Here is a 23,326-nt window from a genome sequence, read left to right as displayed (position 1 = left end):
TTTTACAAGCAGCCAGGCAAGGATTGAGGCGAATGGGAAGGCTCTTTATTTTATGAGGTGTGGAGACTGGAGAACTAGGGAGTGTCCCTATTCTCCAGCAATTGATGGTGAGTTCCAAAGGCATTGGATGTTGACTAGCCAAAAGCAGATATGAGAAATGGAACACCCTGCCACCATTCTTCAGCAGCCATGTTGGAGAGAGTGGATGTCTAGAATCTGATCAGGGTTGGGGTAGAAGTTTCTTCCTTCTATAGTTGCCTCAAGCTAGTAGGTGTCAATTTTCTCTGTCAAGCACTTAATTAGAATAATGTAGACTTTCTTGTTCAGTCTTTCTTCTTGTGTTAAGTTATATGCTCACAAACTGGTGTGTGTGTGTGAAGAATCCATATTGATTAAGCATTGTGAGGTTGCATCAAACTCATGAGAAGGGTCTTTATGCCCTTCAGGTTTTCCTAGGGTTTGTCTACACTGGCACTTCGTCAGCAAAACTTTTGTCCTTCAGGGGTGTTAAAAAAACACACGCCCTGAATTATAGAAGTTTTACTGATGAAAAGCACTGGTGTGCTCAGCGCTTTTGTCAGCCGCTGCTGCTTGTGGGGCGTGGAAGTTTTATGTCAGCAGGAGAGCGCTCTCCTGCCGACAAACAGCAGCTACATTGTGCGCCTTTTAGCAGCTCAGCTGTGTTGCTAAAAGCCTCGTAGTGTAGCCATAGCCTTAGTTTAGTGCAGCCAGGAATGCCATATTGCTTCCTATAGTCTCAGACCACTATACATCATCTTGTTCCTGGTCCTGTTATAATTGTTCCTTTTTCCAAAACAAACTTAAATCTAAAAACTTGGGGTCTGAGACAGAGAAGAAGATAAATTCTTTTTAAATTTATACATTTCTCCATTGAGCATCACTGCCATGGAATAAAGTGAACGCGATGAAAAGCTTCTTATGCAGTGCACTTTATCTGTGAAACTCCATGAGCCAACCCCAGGTAAAAAAAAAAAATCTGAGGTATGTGCTATTTTCCCACATACTGTTGTGTTTCTGGCTCCCATGTGATTTATTTGTCCCCTAACAATTATTTTTTCTTACGTGATCTGCTATTTAGTGCATTTAAATAATATCGCAAGTAGACAATTGGCATTTGTCCTTATGTATAGTAAGCCAAAAATGTTGTTCTTATTTCCCCCCCCCTTCTTTTGATACTGCTACTGTCCAATTCTCCAAAAGAAGCTAGATTGATTTGGCTGGAATTAAATTGGCATATTGTTACATTGACTGTTTAGAACCATCTTTAATTCTTTAGTACTTGCCGGCATAACTCTTGATCTTTCTCGATTTCTTTTCATTTTGGGTGTAGAAGGCAGTGAATGGGACAGGCAGGCAGGCAGCCAGCCAACTGTTAGTGTTCAGCAGTATCGTTCATTAGCAAGCTGGCAGATACCAGGGTACTGCTGCAGATTAATTTCTTCTGCATGGTGCTACAGTGTATGGATATTACAGGTTTTTTGTGCAAAAAAGTGCACTCAGTAGATAGCAATGAACATAGTTGCTGTGTCAAGGTGAAAGAAAACTTAATGTCTGATGTTGACTTTTGAGATTCTGCCAGCATATCTGATTAGTTTTGCTTATGAGATTACTGCCATGATGGCCATACTTTTTGTTTTGGACCACTTTTTAATAACATGGCCTTCTGCTCCAGCATGGCCATAACTATATCTTGTGTACATAGCATCTTTCATTCCAGAGTTCTTCTGTAAACTGGTATACAGACTTTAAATACAGAATAGTTTCTCTCATCACTGACACACAGCCACTTCTGAGGTAAAATACAGCATCTGTTTAATAACCCACCACAAATTACAAAATGGTTTAGGTCAAAAAGTAAAGAATGATCCTATATCCACTTGAATCTGTATAGGGTTTTCATGTAAGCAGAATGTAATAACACAAATGTGATTTGATCAGGTGATTGGGATTATGAAAAGTGCCATGGGATGTTTTGATCATAAATGGTGAGGAACTTCATTTTACATCTCGTTCAAAAGACTTTCCTGAAACTGGGCAGGACTCAAAACAAATCTTTCCTTAACACATCCTAATGGAAACTTAAACAATTTTTCCTGCCCACGCTATTTCAATCGGAAAATTATATTCCAGAAATAACCAGTGACTTTATAAATTCAGTTAGTAGTTGATTACTTCTGATAATCTAGTAAATATTATAGGTGATTGCAGGAAGTGCTACTAATTGATATCCAGAGGAACGTAATCATTTCTGCTGTCAGTGGAGTATTTTATTTGAATTTCAATCAATGTGATTAACATAAATAAGTAGTCAGTGAAATTCCCAATTCAGAGATGAATTGCAATATACTTTTTGATATAAGCAAGTTGTATTAAAATGTCCTTTCAGAGCCATGGCTATTACTCGGGCTCTGGAAAGCGGAGGGTGGAAATGGATAATCTTCACCGCAGTTCTTCAGAACCCTGTAGGCAGAGTCTAGTCGGTTTGACTCTGCTGCAGCTTTGCAAATTGATGGGAAATCAGAGGCAGGCACTATTTCTTTCCTTAAGTAAGAAATGGAAAAACAAGAGGTCAGTAGAGGAGTAGATTAATAAAGACCCTGTGCAGCAGCCTGGAGGCTTTGTGGCTGGAGGGAAGAAAATTCAGCGAGAAGACAGGATCTGTCTCTCTTTCCCTCTGTCAGCCAGAGGGGGAGGGCTTCTAATTTATCAGACACTTACTAAAAGAAGGCTATAAAAGTTGGGGTAGAAATCCAAGCATACCCCAAAGTTACAGTCCTCTCATCCACTACTGCTGAGAAAAGGGCATGAGGAACCATGTCTTTGTTTGTTGGTGCCTAGCACCATAGGACCAGGGTCTCCAGGTGCTTCTGCAATAGACGATAAAAAATGGGCATTGCTCTTGGACAGTAAGGCCCCTTAGACTAGTGCTTTAGCTCTAGCTGTCTGATACATTTTTTCAAGACTTATAGTGTATATGTTTGAGTGGATAGGGGACAGAGCATGGTGTATGAAAAACATTGTGGGATCAACCAGAAAATTAGAATAGGGTGTTTGTGTATATGACAAGTGGGTTGAGGAGTACGTGGGACAGTCAGCAAATAACGGGGGGATATGGGAGGAGGCAGCAGAGGACACAATACAGTTTAGGGGAAAAAGTAATATATGGGGCAGAGGAAGAGAGAGAGAGAAAAGAGAACACAAGATAAAATCACAGAAAAAGATATACCACAATACTTTTTTTTCCCCTTTCCAATAATAAAGTCAGCTAAGAAATAAAAGAAACAGTTACACTTTGTAAAATATATTGGAGCTCTGATTGACACTATGCAATTAAATACAGTACAGGTTTATTTCTTTAAATTGCAGGAGGAGTAGATTGGTGAGAGGGAATGAGGAGGAGCAGGTATTTTTCACCCTGAATAGTAAGCTGGTCTTGGGCTCCCAAGTGGTGGATACATTTTTCAAGCCCGGGATACATGTATACATACTGTAACTTGTTAAACCTGTCTAAGTATTGTACTAATAGCAATATCACAGGAATGTTGTTGTTTCTTTTGAAAGGGTGCAGTGAGGGCAAACAGGAACCTACATTCTTGAAGTCAAGAATGAAGAAAAGTTAAGGGAGTTTAAGTAAAAATGTTTCCGTATCCTCTTCATCCTTCCCCTTCAAAAACACCCCCCTCTCTGCCTCTACCATATATCAATGAAAGGCCCAAAGACGGAAACATCCTTTATATTGCCTGGTGTGTATCTCTGATTTGTGTCCTATTTCTTTAGGCTATAAACTCCTCTGGAAAAGGGCTTTCTACTTGTCTTTCATGGTGCCAAGCACACTTAGGTTTATTTCTCTAGGTAGATGGTATAAGGAGTGTGGTGAAGAAGCAGGCAGGTGAGCTTAAGTTCAGACAAATCAGACTGTGGGGTGTTACTATTGTAAGTTGAATATGGCTTCTGAAACTTTGTTACAAGATCCTTGTTTTAGATATGCACCTACTTTCTGTATCAACCGTATACTTTGTGACATGAATTTTGATTTTCTCACAATACTCCACCATACTTTGTGTAAAGGAGAAAATGAAAATATATTCTTCTATAACTGAAAAGGTTGAAAAATTCTTTCGATGGATTTGCTGGGATTGTTAAAATTAGATTAGTATAATAAAAAAAAAACTTTACTTTTTTTAGTTTGCTGCTAATTTTGTGTGGTGTACCTTGCCGAAACAAATCTCAAAAGTTGCTACTTTGAATCTACTTAAGAATTTACCAACTCTGAATAACTTAAACCACATCCCCATGTTCACAGCATCTGAAAGTGCATTTCATTTACTCAAGCTACATTTCCTTTTTGCACAAACAAGAAATAGCTGCTTAAATGATTATAGTAGGGCAAGGTATGTTAGCAACAAGGAGGTCAGGGAAATTGCGGGACCCTTACTGAGTGGGGGAGGCAACCTAGTGACAGATGGTATGGAAAAAGCTGAAGTACTCAATGCTTTTTTTGCCTTGGTCTTCACAGACAAAGTCAGCTCCCAGACTGCTACATTGGGCAGCACAGTATGGGGAGGGGGTGAGCAGCCCTCAGTGGTGAAAGAACAGGTTAAGGACTATTTAGAAAAGCTGGACATGCACAAGTCCATGGGGCCAGATGCAATACATCCAAGGGTGCTGAGAGAGTTGTCTGAGATTGCAGAGCCATTGGCCATTATCTTTGAAAACTTGTGGTGGTCGGGGAGGTCCGGGACAATTGGAAAAAGGCAAATACAGTGCCCATCTTCTTTTAAAAAAAAAAGGGGGGGGGGAAGGAGGAGAATCCGGGGAACTACAGACCAGTCAGCCCCACCTTGGTCCCTGGAAAATTCATGGAGCAAATCCTCAAGGAATCCATTTTGAAGCACTTGGAGGAGAGGAAGGTGGTCAGGAACAGTCAGCCTGGATTCACCACGGGCAAGTCATGCCTGACCAACCTGATTGCCTTCTATGATGAGATAACTGGCTCTGTGGGTATGGGGAAAGTGGTGGACGTGATATACCTTGACTTTAGCAAAGCTTTTGATGCGGTCTCCCATAGTATTCTTGCCAGCAAGTTAAAGAAGTATGGACTGGATGAATGGACTATAAGGTAGATAGAAAGCTGGCTAGATTGTCGAGCTCAATGGGAAGTGATCAATGGCTTGATGTCTAGTTGGCAGCCAGTATCAAGTGGAGTGCCCCAGGGGTCAGTCCTGGGTCCAGTTTTGTTAAACGTCTTCATTAATGATCTGGATGATGGGATGGATTGCACCCTCAGCAAGCTTGCAGACGACACTAAGCTTGGGGAAGAGGTAGATATACTGGAGGGGAGCGATAGGGTCCAGAGTGACCTAGACAAATTAGAGGTTTGGGCCAAAAGAAATCGTATCAGGTTCAACAAGGACAAGAGTCCTGCACTTAGGATGGAAGAATCCCATGCACTGCTACAGGCTGGTGATGGACTGGCTAAGCAGCAGCTCTGCAGAAAAGGACCTGGGGATTACGGTGGACAAGAAGCTCGATATGAGTCAACAGTGTGCCCTTGTTGCCCAGAAGGCTAACGGCATATGGGGCTGCATTAGTAGGAGCATTGCCACCAGATCAAGGGAAATGATTATTCCCCTATATTCAACACTGATGATGCCACATCCAGAGTACTGCATCCAGTTTTGCCCCCTCCCCAATACAGAAAGGAAGGGGACAAAAAGGGAGAGAGTCCAGTGGAGGGCAATGAAAATGATTAGGGGGCTGGGGCACATGACTTACGAGGAGAGGCTGAGGCCTTGTCTACGCTGCGGGTGGAGATCAGTCTAGTTATGCAATTTCAGCTACATAGCTGAAGTCGACATTCTTAGATCTACTTACCACGGGGTCCAAACTATGCTATGTCAACGGGAGATGCTCTCCCGTCGACTCCCCTTGCGCTTCTCATTCACGTGGAATACAGGAGTTGATGGGAAAGCGATCTGCGGTCGATTTAGCAGGTCTTCACTAGACCCGCTAAAGCGGCCAGCAATGCATTGATCTCTGGTAAGTGTAGACAACCCCTAACGGAAGAGAAGAGTGAGGGAGGATTTGATAACAGCCTTCAGCTACCTGAAGGGGAGTTCCAAATAGGATGGAGTTAGGCTGTTCTCAGTGATGACAGAACAAGGAGCAATGGTCTCAAGTTGCTGTGCGGGAGGTCTAGGTTGGATATTAGGAAAAACTATTTCACTAGGAAGGTGGCGAAGCACTGGAATGAGTTACTTAGGGAGGTGGTGGAATCTCCTTCCTTGAAGGTTTTTAAGGCCCGGCTTGACAAAGCCCTGGTTGGGATGATTTAGCTGGGGTTGGTCCTGCTTTGAGCAGGGGGTTGGAATAGATGACCTCCTGAGGTCTCTTCTAACCCTAATCTCCCATAATCCTAAGAAGGAAGGAAAGAAAATTCCTTGAAATTCTCTGGTGTGGCGGGGAAGTGGATAATGGTATGTGTGATGGAAAAGTTGTTTAACTTGAAAGTAGGGTATGTTAGGATTATCATACTCATACATTTATGACAATATCAATAAAAATATGTAGTATGTGTTATGGTCTGAAAGCATATATGACTTATTTTCTGAAATTTAATGCCTTCTCCTACAAGACCTCATAAAAGACACCTATTACTTATTGGATATCAAAACATAGGTACATCTTTTGTGCTCCCCCATCTCTCTGAATAAATATCCATCTGTCTCTGTTCTTAGATTGTGAACTCCTTGGGATGGGGACTTTTTTTTTTTATTCTGTGTTTGTACAGCACCTAGCACAGTGGGATCCTGATCCACAGCTAGGCCTCCTAGGTGATACACACACACACACACACACACACACACACACTCTTATTTATATAAATAAAATAATTGGGCAACAGTTTGAGGGAGGGAAGAAATATATTTATTCAAACTTTGTAGTATATAGAGTGCACATCTCAAGTTCTGGTCACGCTTTACAAAGCCTTAAAAATACATTCATGCATAAACAGTCCAGATAATGCCACCCTGACAGCAATATGAGTAACAAAAGTTAGTAATCCATACCATAATTCATGCTACCATTTAATGATATGAAATACTTCATAATGTATTACCTTTATTTCAATATTTATCATAAGGCCATTTCCAATTTACGTAATCAAAATTAGATATAAAAAAGTAGAACAGTGCACTTAACTCATACCAGATCTATAGAGAGAACTCTTATCGGTTTCCCTATTTATAGAATGGAGATTGACACTTGCCTTCCTTTGTAACATGCGTTGTGGCCTATGAATGAAAAAGCCTAAAGATCTTTTCAATAATAAAAATAGCACAGTGGTTGGTATGTCACAATGCATCATCCTGATGAGTACAGTGGAGGCAACCTAACCATACATTACAGAACAAGTTCCTACTCATCTCCTAATCTTACCAGGCATATGCATGCTACTAAATCACATCCCTGGGGGGATGGGGCACTAAAAACATGTAAAAGTAGAACCAAGACAAGAAAATTGGAAGATATTTCAATTTAATATCATAAAGAAATAACTAGTGTGCAATCCAACATAAAAGCAAAGGTACATGCAGATATAAACAACGTTCTAGTCCAAAATAAAGCAATAAAATAACTTTCCAAGAAAATTCTTGATGATGTTACAGACAGCTTTTCTTACGTTGGTTAGTCTGCTGCTGGAGTATGTTTGTCCAAATTCTTTACCAACCATTGTAATATGTTCTCAAACTGAATAGTGTCCATAGTAAAAAATATAACTGTCTTCCCACAGTGATCTGAGTTCTGCTGGTACCAAATAATAACCAGAGCTCCAGGATGTATTATTTAAGTAAGTGGAGGTTCATTTTTCAGCAGGAGAGGCAAATAGTCAGTGAAGAATCTTGCAGAAGAACCTTCATGCATTAGATCTCCAGCTTGCTGCAGTTTTTAAAATTATCAGTACTACTACTTATTGGTTCAGATCCTCAGCTGATGTGAATTGGTTTCGCTCCATTGACTTCAGTGGAGTTTTGCTGAGGAATTGCCCCTTGAACTGTGTTTACGGTAGTGTCTACCAGCCCCAATTGAGATCAGGATGTGTTGTTCTAGATATTTGTCTCATGCGGAGGTACATATCAGTAGAACTGTGAATTGAGGGTTCTGATCCTCAGTTTCCTTGTTTGGAAGAAGGGGTAGTACCATCAAACTGAATGGAGGTCGTGGCTATGGGTAAAAACATCCAACTTTTCTACACAGAGTTGTCCCAGGTACCAACAGGGGAATTTAGCAGTTCTCCAATAGAGAGATTTTCTCTTATTTTATTAGACAGTAGATCAATTTTTGGTTTGAGAATTTGGTTTTCCTTGGTTAAACCTAACTACAGTACTATAATCTGCAATTGGGACTTTCAGATCTGTGCTCATCCTACATATTTGTCAGATTTCAGATTCTGGACACAAAACTATCATCTACTGCAGCCACCTTTTCCTCTAAGGAATTCTATTTGGGTTATTATATTACTTATGCTGTGATGTCAGCTTTTTACAGCTAAATCTGAGTCTGGGCTCAGTCAAAACCAGTGATAGTTGATGTGTGGTGCTTCATCCTGTTACAGGTGAAAATAAGTTTTGTTGGGGTTGAAATTTCTATGTCTAATAATTACCAATAAAGTGTGTTTTATGGTGTGGTGGAAAGAAGGGAAATTTTATCTTTTACAAATTCAAGCAGAGACAGTAATAAAATCTCTAGACGACCTCAAGTAGTTCTTTCATAGTCCAGTCAGCACCAAGTTAAACTTTTTCTCTCCTTTCTTTGTCTTTCTTTTCTTAATACTTACCAGGTTAAATGGTGAAAATACAGAGCCTATTATCTAGAACTCGGATCCTCATGTATGCACAATGCAAGGAATCCCTTTAATATCGGTATTCTACATTACGGGGGAGTGGGGGGGGAATCTCCTACATATAGTGTAGCTCAGTAGTTCTCAAACTTTTGTACTGGTGACCCCTTTCACATAGCAACCCTCTGAGTGCGCGCCCCCCCCCCCCATAAATTAAAAACATTTTTTATATATTTAACACCATTATAAATGCTGGTTAAAAAGTGGGGTTTGGGGTGGAGGCTGACAGTTCATGACCCCCCCCCCATGTAATAACCTCGGGACCCCCTGTGTGGTCCTGAACCCCTGGTGTAGCTGAATGTTTCAGTGTTTATGTAGGACAAGTAAGAAAAATCAAGGGAGTATGTCTAGGGATCACAGGTTAACTCCTAAGCTACAGACTTCAAAGCTAGATCCCAACAGGGACCCCAATCAAGTCACCATAACTGTTGATAGAAGAAAAGAGCCAAAAGCTCAAAAAAAGCCTAAGTTCTAAAGCAGACACATGCATTCTGGGAGAAGATTACTTTATTGTTCTTGAGTGCGGTATGCACCTGTCCTCTGAAAGTGGGTTATAAAAATTTAGCTTGTGGAGGTTGAGTTGATCATTGCAAATGAAGTTAGACCATTTTGAATAAGGTTCCTTTCCGTGTGATGACTAAATAGTGTACTGAATTTTCTTCTTGGTTTACCGGTAGAGTTGACTTAACTTTAACGTTAACCTTCCCCACTGAAACAATACGTAATTCCTGAAATATTTAAGAAAACTCATGCCCTGTATATACTTGCTTATCCTTAGTTGATGAATCAAATTATAAAATCTTCAGTGAACTAACCTCGTATGAATGTGTATTCTATGTCAGTACTTAAACAGTAACCTACAGAGCACTTTTGGGTGTTTGTGCTGGCTGCTCTTTATCAACAGGGCAATAGACTGCTTTATGATAATATTTAAGTGCCCGACTAATTCCATTATTACTCCTACGATCAGCTGTCAACATAAGCAAAAATTTCCAACATTTTCATATAATTTTTAGAGAACTAAATAAATGTCCTTGTATGTGTATGGTTGATAGAGGGGGAATGCAAAAATAATCTCTATTAAAAAAGGTTTGAAATTATTCTGTAGATGTACACTGTGTAATCAGTATTTTACATCTTAATTTTCTAGATCTTTCTTGGGTTGCTTATATTTATATTTTAAACATATGTTCTTGATGAAAAGCCAAAGTTCTAAAAGTAACTTTGACATAGAACTGTAGATATTTCATTTTTAATTTGTTATACTTCCATGTGTTATAATTTTAATTTTTACTTTTTTAACAGCAAAACCATTTACACAATTGGTGAAGGAAATGCAACTTCATCGAGATGACTTTGAAATTATAAAAGTAATTGGAAGAGGTGCATTTGGCGAGGTAAGATGTCTGCAATTCATCGTTAGATACTCTGAACAATGTTAGTTATTGGTAAAATATATTGTATAATATGCATGTGTTGGATTTGTTTTTCTGCAACTGGTCTGTATCTGTCATAATAAGGAAAAAGGGTTAATGTAGAAAGGTATGATTTACAAAAAAATTCTAATGGAGGAATATTAGCTATGCAGTAGTGATAGGGATCTTGGGAACCAAGACATACCAGCTAATAATACTTCGGTTTTTTAGACAACTTACTTTCTAACAATATTGGATTACTTAAACTATGGAAGAAGCTGCCCAGGGATATGTTTTCCTATTTTATGAAACTGATGTCAATTAAAAGCTAAATCAGTTTTTGCTCCAGAATTATGTCAGTCTGAAGAGACTAGAGGTACAACCAATTCTATCCATCAGGGAACAGTACCTGCTGGTTGACAAATTCACCATAATGTTTGGTGGATTTTCTCTATAGTGGAGAGAAGAAATACCATGCTAATTCTATTTTGAAACAAACTACAGCTCCTTCAGCCATATATTGAACGTATGCCTTTTAGCATCTCTCAATCGTGGAGAATTAAAAAAAATCTGTTTCAGAAGGTAAGCCTTGGGGAAAGACTGTGTCCACCAGTATATTTATGGGGTCAGACAACACAGCTCAGACAGAATCCACTGCTCCAGTAGAACACTGTTGGGAATGAGACAATACTTTTGTGAAAGAGAATGCATTAGTAAATCATCTGTTTCCTGGAAATGCTTACAAAAACACTTCTAATGTTTCATATGTGATGGCTGTACTATAGTTGACTAATTGGCTGCTTTTCACATTAGGAAGGGAAACCAGTGTGCTTCCCTCTGACAATTCTAGAAGGTCCACCTAGTTTTTCTCCTCAATCATTCTTATTTATTACAGGCTAAACAGGCATTGCAACAAGAAGTCTGCCTTAGGGAAATGGATAGAGAGAGAGCAAGTGCATTAATCAATAAAGAAACTTTGAAAACATATACCAGATTAATCTGATAAATTGGTTGCCGGCTCTTCTGATGCTTTCAAAAAGAAGGGCGTTGGAAGTGGGATAAGTCTATCGATCGGATTCTTGTTCTGCATTAGATGAGGAACTTTTCAGTTCAAGTTTAAAGGGCTATGACTGTAATGATATTTGATATGATCTAAAAGTCTTAGGCTGTGTCATGAGTACAAATAGATCAAAAATGTTTTCCAGTGTATTTGTTAAAAAAGAATCTTGTAACCTCTCTTGACTTGGTTGTAGAAAAAAGAATTATTTCAGTGGTAGTCTTTTACTGTAGTAGCTGATAAAATATACCAAGTGTGAGGAAGATTACTCATCTTGAGTTTTGTGTGTGAGTGTGTGCACACGCACGTATATGCTCAGAAAAATTGGTTGAAATTGTTTAGTTCTGAATCCCAAGTCTTAAACAAGTATCAAAAAAGACAAATTCTGGAGGAGATTTTCACCTACAATGTCTTGAGTACCTCAATCAGTTGTGTAATGGTCACAACATAAGCAAATATGACTGTATGGAGTGCTCATTTAATCCTGGGTAGATCATGGCCACGAGAGAAGAAATAGATTATAGGTCTACTGAAGCCCATTATGGGTAGCTTTCTTAACTCTAAAGACTCTTGTTGGGAGCAGCCATTTGTCAACATAAGTTGTCCATTCTCCCCAGCTGCTAGGAAGGGTGCTACCAGTCCTGCCAAAGGATTGTTTCAAATTTCTGGTTGGGGGTTCCATCAGCTCCTGGCTAGTAGGTGTCAGATACCTGTGAATCTCTATCCTCATCTAGCTCAGGTAGGGGCAAAGGAGCTTTCTTTTCCCTCTCTAAAGTCTCCTGTGAGAAAGGATAGGACAGAGCTTTTTTGCTACTCTGTTGTTTTTCCAGCCTCATATTTTGGGTTTTTAGTCTCCATTAATGTAGTCTACAATATCTGCCTATGCTGTCACTTAGAGCTTTCCTAAACAATAAGAATGTGAAACTGGACTGTATGCATCTGTATAGTTTTTCATGCTACTGCCCACAAGTTCCTGGGTAGCAGCAGTGACAATCTTAATTTCATTTAGCTGCTTGTCAGAGCTATGAGAACCACAGAGGCAGTGGAGTTAGGTATCGGTCTACAAACTCAGGAAGACAATACTGCAGTGGGTTTATATTCTTGTATTTGGAAGGTTGCCTTCACAATCACAGAAACTTTTTCAAATGAAAAGTTGATTTTTTTGTGTGCAGAATTGAAGGCTTAAGCTCCCTCCAGTTTCTATGGAATACTTCATTCTTGTCACTGGTGAAAGGATCCTTCAGCCCTGTGTACTATTAAGTAAGTGTGAGGTATTATGATGGCCATCATAAAACAGGAATGTAGTCAAAGACAGAAGTTGGAGCTCCATGCAAGCGTAAATAGACTCTCTTGTTTGCTAAGATAGCTCAGATGCCACAGTACCCAAGTCCTGTGTAAAGCAACGTACTGGAAATCTTAATTTAACTGGATTACTGCACATTAATATTATTGCTCTTATAAACTACATACATACTGTAGGAACTTTATTAGAAACGAGTGGATTCACCAAGGGAAGGTCATGCCTGACTAATCTAATCGCCTTCTATGATGAGATTACTGGTTCTGTGGATGAAGGGAAAGCAGTGGATGTATTGTTTCTTGACTTTAGCAAAGCTTTTGACACGGTCTCCCACAGTATTCTTGTCAGCAAGTTAAAGAAGTACGGGCTGGATGAATGCACTATAAGGTGGGTAGAAAGTTGGCTAGATTGTTGGGCTCAACAGGTAGTGATCAATGGCTCCATGTCTAGTTGGCAGCCGGTGTCAAGTGGAGTGCCCCAGGGGTCGGTCCTGGGGCCGGTTTTGCTCAATATCTTCATAAATGATCTGGAGGATGGTGTGGATTGCACTCTCAGCAAATTTGCGGATGATACTAAACTGGGAGGAGTAGTTGATACACTGCAGGGCAGGAATAGGATACAGAGGGACCTAGACAAATTGGAGGATTGGGCCAAAAGAAATCTGATGAGGTTCAATAAGGATAAGTGCAGGGTCCTGCACTTAGGACGGAAGAACCCAATGCACAGCTACAGACTAGGGACCGAATGGCTAGGCAGAAGTTCTGCGGAAAAGGACCTAGGGGTGACAGTGGACGAGAAGCTGGATATGAGTCAGCAGTGTGCCCTTGTTGCCAAGAAGGCCAATGGCATTTTGGGATGTATAAGTAGGGGCATAGCGAGCAGATCAAGGGACGTGATCGTTCCCCTCTATTCGACATTGATGAGGCCTCATCTGGAGTACTGTGTCCAGTTTTGGGCCCCGCACTACAAGAAGGATGTGCATAAATTGGAGAGAGTCCAGCGAAGAGCAACAAAAATGATTAGGGATCTGGAACACATGAGTTATGAGGAGAGGCTGAGGGAACTGGGATTGTTTAGTCTGCAGAAGAGAAGAATGAGAGGGGATTTGATAGCTGCTTTCAACCACCTGAGAGGTGGTTCCAGAGAGGATGGTTCTAGACTATTCTCAGTGGTAGAAGAGGACAGGACAAGGAGTAATGGTCTCAAGTTGCAGTGGGGGAGGTTTAGGTTGGATATTAGGAAAAACTTCTTCACTAGGAGGGTGGTGAAACACTGGAATGCATTACCTAGGGAGATGGTAGAATCTCCTTCCTTAGAAGTTTTTAAGGTCAGGCTTGACAAAGCCCTGGCTGGGATGATTTAATTGGGGATTGGTCCTGCTTTGAGCAGGGGGTTGGACTAGATGACCTCCTGAGGTCCCTTCCAACCCTGATATTCTATGATTCTATGATTGGAATCTAGGGAATACACAGAGTTAATTCCTCTGACATCAGTATAAATAACTAGTTAGTGTTAAAATAAGAAAATCTTACATCGATACTGTAGAATGATATAGATTCTTCTTACACATATATATAAAGGCATGTAAGAGTATAAGAAGAATCTATATCATTCTACAGTATCAAATTAAAACCATGCTCTGATCTATATTTTTGTCAGCAGTTACTGGACATGACACTAATCAGGAAGGAAAAGATGTTTACATTAAAAAAGCTGAATAGCTAAACAGACTGGACTTAAAATTAAAAAACTGGCTGAAAATTGAATTCCATGGTTGAATATAAAATATGGATATATCCACTTTTAAAATTTTTCAGAACACTTCTGAAAACCTTCAGTTGCTATAGTTTTACACAGGAACGTTTGCATTTGCTTCAAAGCTGCTGATTTTATACTGTTTGTCTTAATATTATTTCTATTACGATAATGCCTGGAGGTCCCAGTCAGGCAGTTTGCTAGACATTATGCAAAAAAGGAAGCCATGGCCCCTGCTTCAGAGTATATTCAGGCTAAATGAGACTCCACATGGGTTTGCCTGCACAGATACAGAATTGGTGGCTAATTTAAGACATGATGCAACAAGCTGATGTAATAAATCAGTGCTTCTCAACTTGTACCATATTGACATCCCTTTTCCCTCCTCTTCTTCCCATGTAACCAAGATCTTCCTGTCAATTTAGAAAGATCTTTCTAACAATATAGAAAGGCCCAGGGTGGTTGCCATCTACTGACACCTGTTCATGGGACCCCGGTTGAAAATTCATGTAATGAATGAGAAATGGGAAAGTGAGAGGATGGTTAAAGCTAATAGAAAGTTAGCTTTAAAAATTTTGAAAATTTTTAGAAATAAGAAACAAGCTTTCAGTAATTCCCACTGGCCATCTATTCTCCTTTCTGTATAAGCTAAACAATCAGTTACTGTCCATTCAGGGCCAAATTGAATGCATACGTGCACTATAGGTACAAGTTTAGGTCCCTGGGTTCTTAAATCCTGTGATTTCATTTAAAAAATGTTTCTTGCGCTTGTTGTGAAGAAAACCTTTAAAATGTGTAATTGATGCAGTAAAGATGACTTCCTGAGTTTGCACTTAGTCTGAAACAGTAATTGTAAGAGTTGCTAACTGCCCCATTCCTACCTTCTGTTCTCGGGGGGGGGGGGAGCTGCCAAGACCTCCCAACAGAGGAGTGTGTATGGGTTAGTGGGAGGCCTGCCACTATCACTGTTATTATTCTGGCTTTGCTGGGGTGGTGTAGGCAGACAACCCTGCACAGAGGGATGCATGGGGCTGAGGCTTCTGTGGGACAGACCTCAGACCACTTGAAACAGGAAGCAGTGCTCTAGAGAGGAGTGTGGTCCCAGCCTGCATGAAGGGCCTGACACTCACCCCTTAGATGGCATATGTGGCAGCCCTGTGATGGGTGTGTCTATGGCTCCAAATAGCCTTAAACCAGTCCCGTGCATGCTTCGTATCTGACTTTCTTTTCAGTAGGGTGTTTGTGTATCTCTTTAGGAACTTTTCTTCTCTGGCTGTACTTGTGACTCTCCTTAAAGTTAATGCAGGTCACATATTAGTACTGAGGCGGATGTACAACTAAACTTTGTTTTGTGATATTTTTAGCAATGAAGAAATAGTCTGATCCTGCACCACTGCAGCCAATAGGAATTTTGCTATTGACTTTAAAGGAAAAAGAATCACTGTCCTAATAACAGAGGGTAAAAGTTTCAAAAGTGCCCAATTTAGGAACCCAAGTGTAAGCTACCAGAGTGTGGGCAGCCTACTCAATAGGTGCAGCTGGACCGTCTATGGTTGTTGCAGTGGCAGTTCAGAGAAGTGGCAAGTGTATCTCCAGGAGTTAGGTACCAGGCTGAGGTTGAAGCTGAAATCGGGGTCGAGAAGCCAAGCTAAAGGTTTAAACTGGATTCAGGACCGGGGCAGAACTGGGAGGCAAAGACTGGACTGGAGCAGACAGGAGGCATGGCTGGAACGGGACCGGAGCTAGGGCTGGAAGCAGGAGCAGGGCAAGCACAGCTGTGGGTGTGGTACACATGGAGCAGCAGCTGTGCAGCTGCCCCTGCAAGCTCAAGTAGCAGGCCGCAGGCTCTCCTGCCCAGTCAGGAAGCTTGACTCTTTGGAGCAGGCTCACTGGGCCAAACAGAGCTTGCTGGGTTGCCTAGCAACCATGCTGGGAACTAGCTGTTCTCCTGATAGTACCCTCTCCCCTAGGGCTACTTCTAGGGGCCCTTGGCCCTGGTTTGTCACGGTACTGTTGGTGAAATTCCTGTAACAGGATGTGGGCATGGATGTTTTCTGTGGTCTCCCAGGATTGCTCCTCTGGCCTGTATTCCTTGCAGTCAACTAAGTACTGGATCTTACCTCTGACCTGTCGGGAATCAAGAATTTGATGGACCTCACATTCTTCCTCCCCCCTGGCCATTATTGGTGATGGCAGTGGATCCATCTGTCTGAGGAAGGGGTTGTTAAGGAATGGTTTGGGAAAGACGACATGAAAGACTGGGTAGCTCTTGACGGACTTTGGGAGCTGGAGTTTGAACTCACTGGATTTATTTTCTGGGTCATCTGAAAGGGGTTGAAGCACTTATGGTCAAGGTTGGCAGAGGGATGGGTTGACCAAGTTCTGGGCGGGAAGCCCCATCGTGTACCCTATGTTTAAGTCCGGGGTTACTTGCTGATGTCTATCAGCATAGCTGTTATGAGACTCGTTGGCAGCCACCAAATACTCCATGAGCTCCTGATGAATTTGTTGGAGAGGGAAGACCCAGTGTGTGGCTGCTGGAACAGGGGAGCCTTCTCATAGTTCAGGGTGAAAACAAGGTTGAAAATCAGAGTTCACGGAGAATGGGCTTTGCCAGGTGGAGACGTGGGATGCAATATTGTAAGTGAATTCGGCCTGGCAATAGGAGAACCCAGTCATGTTGGTGGAAATTCAAAAAACATGAGAGAGACTGTTTCAGTGACTGGTTGACATTTCTGTTCAGAGTAAGTCTGAGGGTGATAAGCAGTTGAAATGAGGGTCTTGATGCCAGGAAGGTGGAGGAAGTCCTGTCAGAACCAAGAAACAAATTGGGCACCCTGATCAGAAATGATGTGTTTAGGTATGCGGGCATGTTCCAAGAATTGCTGTGCTGTTTCACAGGCTGATGGAAGCATACAGCAGGGTTCAAATGGGCCGTTTTTGTCAGGAATTCCACAACTGTCGGGAATATCGAGTGCCCTTGGGAGTGGGGCAGCTCCACAATGAAGTCAATTGAGAGGATGGACTATGGACATGTACGTGTGGGAAGAGAATGGAGAAAGCCCACTGGTCTTGTGTGGTCTTTTAGTGTGGGCACAGAGATCACACATCCTAATGTAGTCCTTGATGTCTTTCCATAAGGTTGGCCACGAGAAATACCTGGAAATCAGGTTTCCAGTCTTAAACTGCCCAAAAATGTCCTGTCATGGGGGAGTTGTGGCATAACCTCAATACTTGGAGTTGGGGCTTTCCTTCAGGAATGTAAAGGCTATCCCCATGGTAGAGAAGGTCTTGCTGTAGAAGGAAGCTTGACTCAAGGGAGGTGCCCGAGTTTTCCAGGGACTGGCAGATTGGCGCTGCCAATGGGTTGCTGGGGAGCAGAGAGCAGATAGTGATCATCAGATGGCCCTCGCCTGTTCCTCTGATTAAACTGGGGGGGTTTGATAACAGTTGAAAGAGCTTCTTCCTCTACTTTGTGGTGCTCACCCTTGTGGGACAGGTCTGCTTTCCCATTCTTAGTCCACGAGTGGTACGGGATTGTAAAATTGAATCTGGATAGAAAAGGCACCCAATGGATCTGGCATTTGTTTAACCGTTAAGCTGTCTGTAGGTGCTCTAAGTTTTTTGATTGGTCTGCGCGGGTGCATGGGCCGCTTCAAAGAGGTGTGCAACCCTTCAAAGGCAGCCCTTATAGTCAGGAGTTCTTGTCCTAGTGTCATTTTTTCTCTGTGGGCATCAGTTTCTGGGAGAAAAGGGCACAGAGGTGAAGTAGCTGGTGGGGACCTGTGAATCGAGAAAAGACTGCACCCGTTGCAAAGTGTGAGGCATCCGTTTCAGTGATGAAGGCCCAAGTGGGGTCTGGGTGGTTTAGGATAGGAGTGGATGTAAAGACTCCTTTCAGGTGATAAAACGCAGTCTGCACATTGGCTGACTAGGCGAATCTGGTTCCCTTATTGAGGAAGAATGTTAAGGGGATGACAAAGACTAGATTGGAGTGGAGAGGAGGCAAGGCTGGAGCAAGGGCTGGAGGCAGGCCAGAGTGGGGCTGAAACAAGGGTTGGAAGCAGGGACAGGGTATGTGTGGAAGGCTCACGTAGCAGCTGTAGATTCTTCGAGTGATTGTTCATGTCCATTCCAAGCAGGTGTATGCGTGCCGCGTGCATGCCAGCTGGAAGATTTTTCCCCTAGCAGCGTCCGTAGGGTCAGCCTGGGCGCCCCCTGGAGTGGTGCCTTCACAACGCCAGATATCGGGCCCCACCGACCCCCCACCCCTCAGTTCCCTCTTACCGCCCGTGACGGCTAGCTGGAACTTTGCTCGCTCTTACAGCAAGCGCCTTAGCAGTGTCTTTCTTCTTACTGTACATAGTTCAGTAGTTATTCTCTAGAGTTATACTTTTTCGTATAGTTAGTAGTGGTTTGTTAGATAGTTCATTTTCCCTTCGGGGGTATGCCCTGGTCTCCGGGGTTTAAACTCTGTGAGTCCTGTGGAAAGTTTATGCCCAAGAGTGATCCTTATTCGTCTTGCCTGCAGTGCCATGGTGAGACTCACCAAAAGGACAAGTGCCGCATTTGCAAGGGTTTCTGCCCAAGAACCCTTAAGGACAGAGAGCAGAGACTAAAACTCCTGCTCATGGGGGCGGCTCTGAGACTGCAATCCGACCCAACGACCCGGCACTGAGCACATCCTCGTCAGTGCGCAGCGGCATGCGAAACGGGCCCGGCTAAGGACTCTAAAGCCCACCGCTACTGCCGCTACTTGGGCCAAGGGCGTCGGCCTCAGTTCGGCACCATTCTCCATCTCCAGTGCCGGTAAAGAAGAGGAGGCTGGTGAGGGACCGATCACCCGCCCCTTGAAACCTAAGGGTCTGGCGCCGTCCGCGAGTGGCTCGGGACAGACTGCCTCCGCCTCATTTCCACCCAGGGTTTTGTCAACTCCTGCCCCGGCTGGGGTCCAGTAGAGTCCGAAGCCTCCTCGGTCCCCGGACCATCTGGTGGACATACAACCACCATCGACACTGGAGGTGTTCGAGGCGGCAACAGACCTGATGCGCCTCCAGGTGCTGTCCTCCCCCCAAAGGAGGGACAAATCTCTGGCGACTGCACACCCCCTGTTCCACTCCAGGGGTAAGCCAACCATGATGGCCCGTCAGTCTCCATCTCCGGCACCGCCTGGACAGACGCAGGAAGCGCACCGCTCCCTGGATTCGAGTCGTCGTTTGTTGGCGACCCAGGGGACTGCTCCTCCGTGGTAGTCTTATTCGGAGACCTATGAGTCGGAGGTGGACTCAGCTCAATCTAGCAGATCGTGGAGCAGAAGGTCCAGGTCCCGGTGCAGTCACCAACCATACCCGGCACCATGGCAGCAACAGTGGCAACCACCTGCCCAATGGCCCTTCTGGACACCCGGGGCGTACCATCAGAGCCAGGGTAAAGTCCATGGTCCATGCTCCAGAACGGTGTCGGTGTCCTCTGCGTCATTCGTGCCACAGTCAGCACCGGCACCGCCTATGACGGCGGCGCCCTCAGGCGGAGTGGCCCTGCCGACTCACATGATTTTGGCACCAATACCTCAGCCAGCTCTGGCACCGGCTCTCCAGGTGATGGCACTGGTAGAAGCCTTAGCTCCGTCCCTACCGACCCCGACTGTCTCGGTCCCAGCGGTTTTATCTGCCCGGCACCAGCTGAGGTGCAGAGTTCTTCATTGGTACTGGCTCCACAGCCCAAGTACTGCGTGCCGAGGGACCCCAGGGGGGCCGAAGGCAGTGAACTGGGCCCACCTCCTGTTCTGTCCTCCTCGTCCTTACCCGGTCGCGGGGACTTCGACAGCCCCAGCTTTGGAGGACAGCCGGGCTCTTCTCTTTTGAGGCGGGCCGCCCAAAGCCTGGGGATTCAGGCAGAGGAAGTGGAAGAGGATTTAGACCCTGTCATACACATCCTGGCTCCCTCCGGCCCATCCAGGGTTGCATTGCCACTTATCAAGTCAATAACCGAAACATCTAAGAACTTGTGGCAAACTCCTTCTTCTCTGGCACCTACGGCCAAGAAATCTGAGTGCAGCTATTTTGTTCCCTCTAGAGGGTATGAACATCTTTACACCCACCCTTCTCTGGACTCTTTGGTGGTCAACGTGGCCAATCAGAGAGAACAACAAGGGTTTCAAGGATCCACCCCTAAAAACAGGGATGCCAAGAAACTGGACCTGTTTGGCTGGAAGGTCTACTTGACAGGAGACCTGCAACTTCGTATAGCCAACCAGCTGGCCATACTAAGCCGCTATGGGCATAACACCTGCTCGTCTATGGCTAAGTTTACAGAACTTCTGCCCCAGGAAGCTTGGGGGGTTTTCTCTGTGCTCGTGGAGGAGGGGAAACTTGGAAGTGGTGGATGCGGCCTCCTGCACTTCAGCCACAGGGGTAGTTATGAGGAGAGACTCCTGGCTACAGGTCTCTGGTCTTCCCCACAAGGTCCAGCAGACCATTCAAGACCTTCCCTTTGAGGGTGTAGCTCTCTTCTCCGAGAAGACGGATAAGAGACTTCACAGCTTGAAGGACTCGAGGGCTACCCTTCATTCGCTGGGGCTTCACACGCCTGCTACCCAGCGCAGACATTTTAGGCCTCAACCTGCCCCTCGTCCTTACCAGCCCCCAAACTGCCAGAATGCTCCGCTTAGGCGGAACAGGAGCACTAGGAGGAGGCAACGCCCTCCCTCTGGACAAAGCTCGGGCCAGCCCAGGGCCCCACCGGGCTCTAGACCACTCTTTTGAGGGTACGGTTGAGGATGGCTTGCCAGTATGACCGTTGGATCCTTCCCATCTTACTTTCTCGTCCTGTCTATCCCCTTTCTGCTGTGCCTGGTCTCGAATTACTTCAGACCGATGGATGCTCTGCACGGTAGAGAGGGGATATTCCATCCAATTCTGTACTCTCCCGCCCCCCCCCCCCGCCCAACTCCCTTTCCCGTCCCTTTTCAGGGACCTCTCTCACGAGCAACTTCTAATTCAAGAGGTGCAGTCCCTCCTTTTGGTAGGGGCAGTGGAGGAGGTTCCTCAGGAGCTAAGGGGCAAGGATTTCTACTCCCGGTATTTCCTCATGCCAAAGGCCAAGGGGGGCCTCAGACCCATACTGGACCTGCGACAGCTCAACAGATACGTAAAGAAACTCAAGTTTTGCATGGTCTCACTAACCTCCATTATCTGCTCACTGGATCCAGGAGACTGGTACACCACCTTCGACTTGAAGGACGCGTATTTTCATATCGCAATAGTCCCACATCACAGACGCTATCTCAGGTTCATGGTGAACAGAAGCCACTACCAGTTTGCCGTCCTCCTGTTCGGGCTGTCGACTGCCCTACCAGTATTCACAAAATGCATGGCAGTCAGTCATTGCAGCATTCCTATGCAAGCGCCAGATACAGGTTTTTCCATACCTCAATGACTGGCTGATCAAAGGTGGCTCAAGAGCCCAGGTGGAGGCTCAGGTCGAGTTTATATAAGGAGGACCTTCCTCGACTTTAAGTCTTCTCCTGAATGAGGAGAAATCTACTCTGTCCCCGGTGCAGAGGATAGAGTTCATAGGCGCGGTCCTAGACTCTACCCAAGCCAGGGCGTACTTCCCAGAGGCCAGGTTTCACTTACTTCAGGACATCATACAGAGCCTCAGACAGTTCTCCACGATGTCTGCAAGAAACTGTCTAAAGCTGCTGGGACACATGGCCTCCTGTACATACGTGGTGCAGCATGCCAGGCTCAGGCAGCGCACACTCCAGTCTTGGCTGGTATCAGTGTACCGACCAGCCAGAGATACGTTGGACAGAGTTATAACCCTGCCTCGCCTGGTACTGGACTCCCTCCTGTGGTGGCTAGACCCTCAAATGGTTTGCATAGGGGTGCCTTTTGCCAGCCCTTAGCCCTCGCTCACGTTGGTGTCAGATGCCTCGGATCTGGGTTGGGGGGCTCACCTAGGGGACCTCAAGACCCAAGGCCTCTGGTCTCCGGTGGACCTCGTTCTTCACATCAGTGTCAAAGAGCTGAAGGCAGTGCGTCTGGCATGCTATGCTTTCAAAATACACATAATGGGCAGATGTGTTTCAATCCTCATGGACAACACCTCGGCAATGTTTTATATCAACAAACAGGGGTGTGCTCTCCTCTCCCCTGTGCCGAGAAGCCCTTGTGCTGTGGGACTTCTGCATAGAGCACTCGATCCACCTGCAGGCTTCATACCTCCCAGGGGTGCGAAACACGCTGGCGGACAGCCTCAGTCAGACCTTCAATGGCCACAAGTGGTCCCTTCGGCCAGACGTGGTGAGCTCAATCTTCCGGTTCTGGGGCTTTCCCCAGATAGACCTGTTCACCTCTCCGGGCAACAGGAAATGTCAGACATTTTGTTCCCTTGGGAGCCACAGCTCGGGATCCATCGGGGACGCCTTCTTTCTCTCATGGGAGGGTTGCCTGCTATATGCTTTCCCACCCATCCCCCTAGTCCACAGGGTGCTCCTCAAGATCCTCAGGGACCGGGCCCAAGTCATACTAATAGCGCTGGCGTGGCCGCGTCAGCACTGGTTCACCTCGCTGCTGGAAATGTCCATAACAGCCCCACTCACCTTACCGCTGGTCCCCGACCTGATCACGCAGGCCCAGGGCCGACTCCGGCACCCAAATCTGGAGTCGCTGCGCTGGATGCTCTATGGCTAAGTGCCACAGAGCTGTCTTGTTTGGACCAGGTCAGACAAGTCCTCCTTGGTAGTAGAAAGCCCTCCACCAGGGCTACTCACCTGGCCAAGTGGAAAAGGTTTTCCATCTGGGCCGAGCAACATAGTCAGTCGCCACTCCTCACTTCCATACCGTTTATACTGGACTACCTCCTTCACCTAA

At 44.6% G+C, this 23,326-nt stretch overlaps 1 protein-coding gene across 7 annotated transcripts in view; it reads left to right on the top strand.

The window, feature by feature from the left end:
- CDC42BPB (CDC42 binding protein kinase beta) overlaps positions 1–23,326 on the top strand; it is a 133,823-nt gene that overhangs the window by 24,820 nt on the left and 85,677 nt on the right. For all 7 annotated transcript variants that reach the window (XM_075129888.1, XM_048852342.2, XM_048852340.2 and 4 more), the window contains exon 2: positions 10,229–10,320. In XM_075129888.1, the coding sequence (XP_074985989.1) occupies positions 10,229–10,320 (92 nt within the window). The remainder of the gene's footprint in view (positions 1–10,228; positions 10,321–23,326) is intronic.

This window comes from Caretta caretta, chromosome 6 (genome assembly GCF_965140235.1).
Source record: "Caretta caretta isolate rCarCar2 chromosome 6, rCarCar1.hap1, whole genome shotgun sequence".
NCBI lineage: Eukaryota > Metazoa > Chordata > Testudines > Cheloniidae > Caretta > Caretta caretta.
This window is presented reverse-complemented; position numbering and strand designations above follow the sequence as displayed.